This window comes from Sarcophilus harrisii, chromosome 2, assembly GCF_902635505.1.
Source record: "Sarcophilus harrisii chromosome 2, mSarHar1.11, whole genome shotgun sequence".
NCBI classification, from domain to species: Eukaryota; Metazoa; Chordata; class Mammalia; order Dasyuromorphia; family Dasyuridae; genus Sarcophilus; species Sarcophilus harrisii.
Window position 1 is genome coordinate 379789235 of NC_045427.1, and position 13073 is coordinate 379802307.

The window sequence follows — 13073 nt, forward strand, 5'->3', positions numbered from 1 at the left end:
TCTCTGTAGTTCTCAGTTTTCTTAGCTGTAAAGTGAGGTGGTTGGAAAGAGATATGTTCGCCCAATAAATTTTATGATATTCCTGTTTTGAACTCTAAAGCTACTCTTCATTTTTGGAGCCTTTTTAAAAATAAATGACTTAAGTTGATTGTGCATTTGAACTGAAGTATAACTAAACTTGTACTGTGAGGCAGATATTTATTACCATCTATATAATAAACATACTTATCCATTTTTACTAGAAAAGTTTGTGCCTGAGAAAAGTTTGTGTTTACTTCAAAAAAAATCATTTCTTAAAGAGTTGTTCCTTTAAAAAAAAAAAAAATTGTGTAATTCTGGAAATAACATTTTTAATCTATTTTTTTTTTTATCTAACTGCCATCTGAAACATAGCCAGTACCTGAACTGAAGCAGAACTGAATTGTGCTTTAAAAAAAAAAAAGTTTTATTAATGCTTAAAAAGAAAATCACTACCCTTTCCCCAATAGTAATCTTTTCTAAAAACAAAAACATACAAATAAGGGGAAAAAAACCCATTAAATTGACTATGTCTCACAGTGTTCCTTATTCTATATCTGGTGTATCTTCTGGTATTGGTCATTGCATCCCTGAGTTTTGACTTCTTTTAGTGTCATTTCCCTTATCATCATTGTGATATTTATGTAAATTGTCCTTCTGTTTTTTTTTTTTTTTTGTCTATACATTATTTCATATAATTCTTCCTAAGATTCTCAGAATTGTTCCTGTTTTGTCATTTCTTGTGGTACAATAATATTCTATTAAATTTACATATTATTTTATAATACATATATTGCACAATTATACATGTATATATGACATTGTACAATACGTATTGTATTTATACATTATTGGTTCAACTATTCCGCAGTTCATGAGCACACACTTTAGTCTCTTGTGGTCACAAAAGAGTGCTATAAATATTTGTGTGTATATATATATATATATATATATATATATATATATATATATATAGTCTTTCTGTTTGTGTTTTACCTGCTTAGAGTAAAATGGAATTACTTTCAAATACAAACCAAACTCACACCTCTCTAAATTCCCTCTCCAACATTTATCCTTCCTTTTTTGCTAATCTGTGTAAGATAAAATCCCAGAGCTATTTTAATTTGTAATTTTTTTTTGTTAGTGATTTGGAATATCATTTTATATGATTGTTGAAGGTTTGCATTTTTTTCTTTTGAAAACTATGTCATTTTCCTATAGTATTTCTGATAAATGGCTGAAAAAGTTAAAAAATAAATAAATAAAAGTTGACATCTTCATTTCTGTGACTGTTAATATTATGTACCAGTAATTAGTTTTTCCCTCCTATTCATTGGTAAATTTTTACAAAGCATTTTGCAAAAAAAGTTTAATCTTTATATCTTTTTAATATCATCTTCATTTCTGAATATATCTCTCTGTAGCAAATTATCCCTTGTACCAAACAATAAAAAAAGAGAAGAAAAAAGCAGTTTAGCAACACTTCAGTACATCAGCTGAGTATGACAATATAGTATATGCAGTGTTCCAACATTCATTGACCCCTATCACTACAAAGAAGGGAGTGAGGTGCATTTTCATATTTATTTTTTTTGGGGGGACAGTATAATTGTTCATTATAACTGTAATGTATTTTTAAAGCCTCCTTATGACTGGTAACTTTGTACTGGTAGCTTTGATGCCAAATCCTCAATTACACAATTGGGCATCAGTTTTGGAAGATTTTTTTAGTAGGTGCTCAGCAGAATTTGTCTACAAAGGTACAATTTAACTGTTTCTCTATTAAATTTTAGTGACTTATTAATTTACACTGGTAATGTTCTTCCAAAGTCCACTTTACAGCCATATAGTGGAACCTGTTAAATTTTGTGATTTTATTCTTTTGGTCTATAAATCTGTTCTATTTTATTGTGTAGTGTTGTAAATTTCACTAATAGCAATATAGACTTATTTCATGTTGTTGTGTGTGTTTACCTTTGGATCATAGATTTAGAGCCAGAATATCACCAAGATATCACCCAGTTTTAGTTCTTCCAACTGAAGTAGGTCCAGTAGAATGTAAACTTCTTGAAGGTGAAACTGTCTTCATTTTGTCTTGTATCTTCACTAGTGTAATGCCAGCTATATTGTAGAATATACTGAATGATTCCTTTTTTCATTGCTATTCCCAAATGCTAATCTGATAGTAAGTATTGCTGTCAGTAGCACTTTATCTGCATCAATGTTTTAAAAATCTGTCAATATCAGATATATGTAGATGAATATCAGAACTTAAAGTGACTTTAACAATGGGCCCTAGTTATTTTGTTTGTTTTTTTGTTATTTTACATATAAGGAATATGAAGCCCTCCAAAGTAAAGTGACTTGTCCAAGATTACAAAGCTAGTAATGATGAAGTTGGAGTTTGAATTCAGGTCTACTCATTCATGGCTTTTTCATGCTCTACCATACTACCACCCACAAAGCCCATCTGAGTTTGATTGCTTTTACATATGTACAATAATATTTTCAATGCAATAGACATTGGGTGTTCTCTCTGTAGAGCACCTAGTATATCATACAATATTTAGATAAATCTTATTAGAATTTGAGAGATTTCTGCAGTTCTTTATCTTTGTCCCCTTTTTCTTCTCTTAACCTAAATGTTTTGACTTACATCTGACCCAATATTCTTGGTAGCTAAGAAGCACCTTGGATGAAGAGTTGGGCTAATGGAGAAATCTGGCTTCACACACTTATTAGCTCTGTGACCTTGGGCAAGTCACTTAACCTCCATTTGCCTCAGTTTTCTCAATTGTAAAATGGAGGTAATAATAGCACTTATATCGCAAGGTTGTTGTAAGGATCAAATGTAAAGCACTTAGCACAGTGCCTGGCACACAATAGGTATGTGCCAGCTGTCCTTATTATTATTAGGAACTCTTGAAGTTCCTTAAAGCTTTAAATCTTTTATTATATTTGTCATTACTATCAACCCATCATTCTGCCATACATAGTAAGGTCAGAGGACCCTGAAAATACTGTCAATATCACAGTAGCTGTATATTGACATACTTTTTAATATATTTTATTGTTTTGTCATTATAACAGCCTTTTTTGGAGGGGGAAAACAACTCCCTTCCCATTGAATCCTCTCCTAATAACAGAAAAAAAGAAACAAAAACAGCTGACACAGTGACTGCATCTGATAATGTATGCAGCATTCTGCCTTAGTAACTCTCTGCCTCTCAGCAATGAGAAGGGAGGTAGGTTTCATAATCTGTTCTCCAGAATCTTTATTGCATTTTCATTTACTTAGAGTTTGGCTTTCTTTTGGCATATTTTCATTTATATTCATATGGTGAAGTAAACAAGCATTTATTAAGCACTTACTATGTGCCAGGCATTGTGCTAAGCCCTGGGAAGCTAAAGAAAAGCATTAACAGTTCTTAAGGTATTCAATTCAAATGGGGAAGACCCTCTTCCCCTCTCCTCCTTCCCCCATACGATGTACAAACTAAGATATATCCTGATTGAATTAGAAAGTAATCTCAGGAAGAAGGCACTAATATTGAGAGGAGCCAAGAAGGCTTCATGTAAAAAGTGGGACTTGAAGAAAGCTAAGAGTCAAAGTGAGGAAGAAGAGCATCACCTGCCACAGGAGGCAACCATTGAATAGTAAAGCCAGCCCTTTTCTGGACTCTCTTCTCATTCTATATAATTTAATTTGATGAAATGATAAACTCCCACAGATTTAATTTACCATCTTTGTGCTGATGATTCTCAAATCCCCTTAATCCAGTTTAATATCTTCACTTGCTCCAATCTCAAATCTCCAACTGCCTTTCAGATATCTCCAACTCAATGTTCTGTAGACATCTTTAATTCAAATGTGTAAAATGGAAGTCATTACTTTTCCCCCTAAACTTTCCCTCCCCTTCCAACTTTACTATTTTTAAAAGGGTATCATCTTCCTCCCAGTCCCTCAGGTTCACAACTTTGGTGTTATCCTTGACTCTTTACTATCCCTCACCTCTCGTATTCAATCTATTGCCAAGATTTATCAGTTTTACCTTTCCAGCATCTCTGAATACATCCTCTCCTGACAGCTGTTATCCCAGTAATAGATCCTTATTTCCTCATATGTACTCCAGTCCAACTTTCTAAGTAATTTTCTTAAAGCATCATTTCAGACATACCATTGCCTTTTCCCACTTCTACCAGAGATTCCCATAGGCCTTCATGACCAAATCTTCTTGACATTCAAAGCCTTTCACAATCTAAACTCTTAATTTTCCAGTGTTCTTAAACCTTGCTGCTTCCCTCCTCCTCCTATGTGCTTTTCTATCCAGTAACATAAACTAGATATTCTGCTCACTCTAGGCATTTTCTCTGGCTCTTCCCCAAAACTTGGAATGCTCTCCCTCTTTATCTCTACCTATTGGCTTCCTTTAAGTACCTGCTAAAATCCTACTGTCTTAATCCTTAATTCTAGTGCTTTACTTCTTTTACTTCCTTTTTATTCTATATATTGCTTGTCTGTACATATTTGTTTGCTTGTTGTTGCCTCCGTTAGATTTTGAGCTCCTCTGGGACATCAGGGACTGTCTTTTGCTTTTCTTTGTAATCTTAGCACTTGGTACGGTATCTGGCACCTAATAGGTATTTAATAAATACTTACTAACTGACATAACATTGTTGGATTATGGAAGAGAAATATAACATAAAAAGACTTGAGAGGTAATAAGGGGCCAAGTTATCAAGGTCTTTAAAAGTCAAACAGAAGATTAAATATTTGACCATGGAGATAATAGGAAGCCACAGGAATTTTATATAAGTAGAGGAGTGATATGGTTAGACTTAGCATTTAGGAAGCTCACTTGGACAACTAAGTGGAAAGTGCATTAGAAAGGGGAAAATTTGAGATGGGCAGGTCAGTCGGCAGGTAATTACAGTAGTCTAGGAGTGAGGTTATATGAAGGCCTGAACTAGGCTGATGGTAGTGTCAGAAAAGAAAAAGGAATATGTACTTCACAATGATTGAATATGGAAAAGGGAAGGAAAGAAAAAGGTTGCAAGCCTGGATGACTAGAAGAATGATGGTGCCCTCAACATTGGTGAGGAAAGTTCATAAGAGGGGAGAGTTTCGGGGTGAAGGATAATGAATTCAGTTTTGTACACGTTGACTTTAGGATATCTATGAGGACATCCAGTTTGAGATAACCAATAGGCATTTGGAGATGTGAAACTGGGAGGATAGATAGATTGAGAATCATCTGCACAGAGATGATTAATTGAACCCATGAGAGCTGATGAGATCGACTGGAGAGAGAAAATTGAGGGTAGAGACAAGGACAGGTATTTGAAAGATACCAGAAGAGTTATTGGATGTTACCTACATGTAGGAAAACCTGGAGAGAGCATTGACATGAAAGCCTAAAGAGAAAAGATTATCAGGGATGAGAAGGAAGGCTGCAGTTGACAAAAAGATGACTGAAACTTAAGAGATCTTTAATTGATATCTTTGGAAGGAGCAGTTTTGGTTGATTGTTAATAAGAGCAGAAGCCAATTAAGATGATTAAGAAAGTGAGAGGAGAGGAACTGGTTATCACCGATTATAGATGGTTTTCTCCAGTTTAGCTGTAAAATTATTGGTGATATCTAGTGAAGATTGGACAGATCAAGGTTTTTGTTTGTGTTGGGTTTTTTTTTTTTTAAGTTGGAAGAAATATTGTAATTGTAGAGGAATCAGTCAGTAGACAGGAAGAAATTGAAGATTTATTGAGAGAAAAGCAATCTTCTGGAGAAGCTAGGATAGGATGTGATCTAAGGGTGTTTGTAGAAGAATTAGCCTTCTCGTGTGAGACAGAGATAAAGTAGAAGATAGTAGAAAAGACATCTGAGTGATGTGAGGTGAAAAGGAGGAATAAATGGGAGCTCTGGTAAATGGTCTGTTTTTTCCCCTTAAGATTTTCAGCTGAAAGAATTGGGGAAAGAGTGCCATCATAGATTTGAGAAGGGATGAAAAGGTTTGGAATAACCTCTCTGGTGAATGTGATAGTGAATTGATTGGGAAGCTGTAAAAAGACTGTTTGGTTTCAAGGAAAGTCTTGTTAAGATTATATAACAGAAATTTGTAGTGGACCCAATAAGTATAAGTTTTATAATATTCTCCAGCTTTATACAAAGTATATGAAGCCAAGGCAGGCAGATGATGGAGGTGATCCAAGATTGAGATTTGGTAAGGCAGTATTAAATTGGTGATAGATAAGAAGGCAAGGGACTTGAGTTTAGTGGTTAGAGTTGAACAGATTCACAAAAGAAAACAAGATGAAGGAATAAGAGTGTGACCAATGAAGGGGTCTTCTGCTGATTTGGGAAAGAACTAAAGATGAGAACAGTTAGAGGTGGTAAAGGCGGAGGTGAAAGGTGTAATAATAATTTTCTTTTGATCGTATTTATTTCTCTTTGCATTCGTTTTTTTACTAGGTTATGAATTTCACATGATGAATATCTGTTATTGCATAACTTATTACATTTGTGTACTATAGTTTTTTCATCCGTTACTTTGATGGATGGATATTTTGTTTCCAGTTTTTTACTACTTCAAAAATTGCTGCTATGAATTTTTTTGGTGGACATATTAGACCTTCTATCTTTGACCTCTCTGAGGTCTCTAAGACATCCTGATGTCTCTGAAGATACATGCCTCATAATGAGATCATCAGGTCAAAAGAATTTGTCAGTTTTCTTGCATAATTTCAAATTGATATCCAGAAACATTGAGACCAATTTAGAACTCTACTACCAGTGTATTATTCTGCTTGTTTTAGCAAGCACAGACCCTCCAACACTGACTACATTATTTTTGTCATTTTTGCTAATTTATAGGATCTTCAGTTAAACTACAAAGTTATTTTAATTTGTATTTCTCTTACTATTAGTGACTTTGGGATCATACGTGAAAAAAGTTTGCAGTTTTTCCTTTTAAAACTGTTTATTCATATCCTTTGACTTTTCATATCTTTCTTTTTTGCTGAGGCAGTTGGGGCTAAGTGACTTGTCCAGGATTATACAGCCAAGAAGTGTTAAGTGTCTGAGGTCCGATTTGAACTCAGGTCCTTCTCACTTCAGAGCTGGTGCTCTATCCACTGCGCCACCTAGCTGCTCCTCCTTCATTGCCTTTTGGACAATTTTTTGACAATTGCAGAATTGCCTAATTTTTTTCTATGATGGATTATTTTCCTTGTTAAGAACTTCAATTTTGTAAAAAATAAAAAACAGAGAAATTTCTTCCCATGACAAAGGTTATCATTTTCCCTTTCTTCCACTAGCTGACATTTGATCTATAGCTAGTGGGTCATTTCCTCAGATATTCATGCTGTCATTTTAGCTCTCAAACTATAATCAGTAAATCTCAACTAAATGTTAAGGGACAATGTGTTACCTTTTACAAGCCATCTTTTTCAAAGATGGTTCTTAAGAACTTTGTTGAAATGGCAAGAGGTAGAGTTGAGGTTGAAGTATAAGAGGCTTCTGGCTTAAATTGCAGTAAGAGGCTTTGAAAAGCTTGAAAGTATATACTTGAAAGTATGCCTGATTCGGTTACCAATCAGGTTGAGCAGCTAAGTATTTTGGTCACCTTTGAAAGGTGTTGACTCCTTTTTCAATTTAAATCTTTTAGGCAGAAGTTTCTTTTTCTTTTTTTTTTTTTTATTCTTAATTATTTTAAAGAAATAAACAATGAAAATAAATCCTTAACCCAAAATATTTGTATGCTGGTAATTCATTTAATAGTGGCTTTCCAAAAACTAAGGGTGATTTTATAGGCGACATTATTGTTGTTGTTTTTAATGTATTTTATTCTAAATGATTTTATCTCTTTCTTTTCCCTAATTAAATTAGATGTGATGCAGACCCTTCAGCCTTAGCAAATTATGTTGTAGCACTGGTCAAGAAGGACAAACCAGAAAAAGAACTGAAAGCCTTCTGTGCAGATCAACTAGATGTTTTTTTACAAAAAGGTAATTATTTTATAGTAAATTTTTGACTGTTTTTAGAAACATTTAAGTAAATGAGATATGAAGTGAGGTATTGAAAAGATAAGTTTAATAAAAAATAAACTATTTCCGGGCTCATGGTATATGTTATATAGAAATGTAATTATATTATAATTCATTTATTATGTTTAAAAAAAAGCTGCCTTTTTTCTTCCTTCATTCTTTCTTATATCAAAACAGTATTGACTTTAATGCTTTTTAGCAGCCAGTGAATCTCAACAGATTGAAGCTAACTCCCTAGGGGGCGCTTTTTGCCTAGCTGGGCTGCAGCTATGTTTGAGAGAGCTAAGCAAGCTGCTTCTCCCAGATGCCTAGGTGGAGCTGAGAATAGTTTTATCCTCTTCTGACTGGGGCTCTGGGACATCAAGGGATTAACTGAGATGTTTCCCTCTTTCCCCAAGGCAGGAGCCGCACCTGCCCTAAAATCTATCTTATCCTTTTGTGTCTAAATGGCTTATGAATCTCCTAGTCCTCTGCAAATGTACTTTTTTTTTCCTTTAATGATATTTTATTTTTCCAAATATATGTAAAGATTGTATTCCAAATTTTTTTCTCCTTACCTCTGATATAGGTTATACATGTACAGTCCTTTAAAGCATATTTCCATATTTGTCATATTGTGCAAGAAAAATCATACCAAAAGAGTAAAAAGCCATGGGAAAGAAAAAAGCAACAAATCAAAAAAAAAAAAAAAGTGAAAATATTATTCTTTGATCCACATTCAGTCTCCATGTTCTCTATATGCAGATGACATTTTCCATCCCAAATTTATTACATTGTTGAGAAGAGTCAAATCTGTCACAGTTAATCATCACATAATCATGTTGTTACTGTGTCCAGTGTTCTCCTGGTTCTGCTCCAAGTGTACTCTTCAGCACATACACAGTTCTAGGCTAGGAATGAACACAACATATACATATTTATTGTCAAATTCCTTCAAAATGCAGAAATGAATGTACTTTTATCAATTCATTATAATTTTGGTATGGAAGAATGTAAAAAGATGAACCATATAAATTATTGACTCATGAAAAATGTAAAAAAAAAACATGTAGAGAACAAGTAAGCAATTATGTTGGAGTAATTACTCAGCACATTGGTATTATTTATAAAGGTTTTTGAAAGAAACTAGTTGATTTACTTCCTCTTTTCAAGATTCTCTTTTTCTTTTGTTTTTGTTTTATGTTAATACTATTAGCATGATCTTAATCGAATGTATCCCGTTTGGGTTTTTTAGTGTGTTTTTCCTGTGCTAAACAGTTGGAGTGGGTTATGATTATTTGTGACTTGATGACTGACTCAGGCTGATGAAAGAATATTCCCTCCTGAATTATAGGACTTGAAAAATCATTCTTCAATAGTTTATTTTTATAAAAGCAAATTTAGCTGGACAATATTGTTAGAAGGAGGACTAAAACAATATGAATAAATTCATCATATAATAACATTTTGCAATTTCAGGCCAATGGATAGAGTGATTGTGTTATAGAATTTTTGAAAAGTGTTTATTTTACTTTTTAAACGTACATTAATTCTCAGCTAACTCCTATTTTATATGTTGCTAAGTAGATATTTTTCTTGGCTTGCTGTGTTTAATAAATAAAACTTTTTGTAATTGGTATATTTTTGTATGGAAGTGATATTAAAATATTTAAAATGATTCTTGAGGTTTTATTATATATTCATTAATTGCCCTGTTCTATAACACTAACAAAATAGATAATAGGTTATATTTGCATGAATTGATATTAGTTGTTGAGATTATCGTATAGCCCTTGTGGGCAGATGCTTGTTGGAGGAAAAACTCTGAAGAAGAATCTCATCATATTTATAATAAAGTAAAAGCTCATTTTTAACTATCTGAAAGCAGCTTATTACCATTATAATTATTTTGTGAATATGAATTTCTAAAATACCAATTTTTGTGATGTTTATTTGTAACAAAAAACCAAAATCATATTAAATCAGACTAAATTAATTTGGAATTTGCCAAAATGGAATTGACACACAGTTGGTCTTTGTACTGTCATGGAAAATGTTTACTAAGTAGATTAATATTGTAGAGAATATTTACCTACTTGAAAAAATGAATATTTGACTTTTGAGACATCTTTTACTTTTGCAAAACAATGTATTGTACTTGCAGTTTAATCTGAGAGTAACTTTTTTAGGCTTTGATATGCTAATGAGGAATACTTTTCATCTGTTCATTTGCAAAAGACCTACTAGGCAGAATTATCATATGGAAAAATAATGTAACTGCCAGTAGTCAATAAGTATATATTAAATGCCTAAGTGCCAGGCATTGTATTAAGCTCTGAGGATACAGATGAAAATAGATAGCCCCTGCACTCATGGAGTTTACAATCTAAGATGTATAACAGCATAGTAAAGGAAACTGAAAGTAGGGAGGGTGAAGAGTCCATCAGAATAACAGAGGGTACTGATGAAATGGGAGTGCCAAAAAGATTCAAGTGATACAGCACAATGAAATTTTTCTGTGATGAATTTTCTGGGGAAGGGAAGGCATGATGGAAAGTTCCAAAGAACTCAGTTGATTAAATATTCAGTATCTCAGACTTTTCTACTAATTCTGACTAATATTCCTCACAAGTAAAAAGAACTAACTTTCTAATGAAACTTTCCAAAATTAGAATAGATGCAAATCTGGCCTCAGACACTTAATACCACCTAGCTGTGTGACCCTGGGTAAGTCACTTAACCCAAGTTACTTAACCCTAATTGCCTCAGCAAAAACAAACAAACAAAAAAACAAAACCCAACAAAGGGTCCTGTTCAGGAGATAGGACTTAGAGGTAATCTCAACCAAGAATTCTTAAAGTAACAGGTGTAGCATTATATATTGTTATACATATATTATTCAAACATATATATGCACACATAAATTTATAAGAGAACAACTATATTCCACTATAATTGGTTTTCTTTGTGATCCTATATATTTTATGAATTTACAAACTTATTCTGAAAGTATACATAGGCTTCAACAGATTGTTAAAGATAGCCATGACATGAAAAAGGTTAAGAAGCCCCATATCTACTCCAATCCCTTTCATTCTATGATTGAAGAAACTTAGACCCAATGAGCTTGAATGACTTGTCCATGGTTGAATTAGTAATAAGAGTCAGGTATTCTGACTCTGTCTAGCACTTTTCCCATTGTACTATCTAGCCTTTTAGAACTTTTTAATCAGAGATGTGATGACCACTTATCAAGGAGAGTGTAGAGAAGATTTCTCATTGGCATAAATAACCTTTAAGGTCCATTTCAATCTTAAAAATATTCAGTTAATCTTTTCTGTTCAGCTTTAAAAAAAAAAAAAAAGGAACTTTTGGGGCAGCTAGGTGGTGCAATGGATAGAGCACCAGCCCTGAAGTCAGGAGGATTTGAGTTCAAATTTGGTCTCAGATAATTAATACATCCTAGCTGTGTGACCCTGGGCAAGTCACTTAACCCCAGTTACCTCAGTGTAAAAAAAAAAAAAAAAGGTACTCTCTTCATTCCCCTGACATTTATTTGATTGTACAGACTTTTAAATTTTATTGTATATTTTTCTCAGAAACTTCAGGTTTTGTGGATAAACTCTTTGAAAGTCTCTATACCAAGAACTACCTTCCTCCATTGGAACCAGCCAAACCAGAGCCAAAACCTACAGTTCAGGAAAAAGAAGAGGTCAAAGAAGAGGTAATGAAAATTGCTGTTTATTTGCAATTGTTGGGATTGGGGAGATAAATTCTTTTGAGGTATTACAAGAATCCTTTTTATTGGCCTTTTAGAATTGCCTAATTGATCTAAAAACTTCGGTCATACTTGACTTCAAAGAAATACAAGTATTTTAGACATGGCATTCATAATTCAAAGAAATAGCTAGAATGAATTGAGTTCAAGAGGAATTGGTGGAAGAGGTTGGGGTTAGGAATATTTAATTTGTGTGATTTTCAATAAGAACATTTGCTTCACTTTAGAGTCTTGAAAATGTTAGTGAGCCCTCAAAATATGCTTTTTAGATTGTTTAAGAAATCCTAAATACCAAGAGAGAAATAATTTATTTTTCTTTTCAACATCAATCTCTTTAAAGTACAAGTGTAGAAGTATCTTACTAACTCTTTACAACATAAAGATACAGAAATAAAGTCATAGATACAGCCCTGCTGGCCTCTTAGAAGAGGAATGCTTCTATATCCATTGTTTTATGTACAGATAAAATTTCCTTCCTCTTCCCTTTCTTCTTTTATATTTTATACCTTCTGTATACCCATTTTAATTTAGCTTGATTCGATTGGTTTACCACGTTTAAAAAAAAATTGCAACTAAACACTTAGTTAAGATCAAATGTTACATATGGTCTTGCTGCCATCTTCTCTTCCCAATTCCACTTATTCATGTGTATGATCTCTTTAAACAGAATTCTTCTTAAGTATTCTTTCAAATGAAAAAAAAAATTAAACTTTTTTTTGCCCCAGATACCTCAGAATATTTAATTTCATTACTCCAGGCTAAATTTTTTAAGATTGTTTACACTTGCATCATAATCCTGCTCTTAATAGTCAAAACTAAATGGTTTAATCATTAAAGGATACAAATAACAGGAAAATTTTGTTCATTTTGAATTTTAAAAGCTTAATTGTTAAGAAATGTGTCCACTGTTTTTATTTTTCAAAATTAGAACTTTGTGAAAAAATACTAGCAGCTTATATTACTACCATACTAGGTTTTCTGTTTTGAGATGATGTACTCACCTCAAAGATTTTATTAGTGATTTAATTTTATGTGTTAATTATATGCCTAAATGATAGTAGTTATGTAGTAGTTAGTTCAACTGGAGAACAGGAAAAAGCTTTTGATACTTTTTAAACTATTGTTCTGAACTCATTGATTCTGATCGACAAAACAGTACTAGAGCTTTCATCATTGAAGGTTAATCTAGTTTATATCTTTTGTTTTCTGGTCAGACTGCACTAGGAATATCTTTTGCCATATAAGGGGAATTGGA

At 32.9% G+C, this 13073-nt stretch overlaps 1 protein-coding gene across 4 annotated transcripts in view; it reads left to right on the forward strand.

The window, feature by feature from the left end:
• Positions 1–13073, forward strand: part of RBM27 (RNA binding motif protein 27) — a 64970-nt gene that overhangs the window by 9874 nt on the left and 42023 nt on the right. For all 4 annotated transcript variants that reach the window (XM_031953479.1, XM_031953482.1, XM_031953478.1 and 1 more), the window contains exons 2-3: positions 7904–8022; positions 11640–11764. In XM_031953479.1, coding sequence (XP_031809339.1) covers positions 7904–8022; positions 11640–11764 — 244 coding nt within the window. The remainder of the gene's footprint in view (positions 1–7903; positions 8023–11639; positions 11765–13073) is intronic.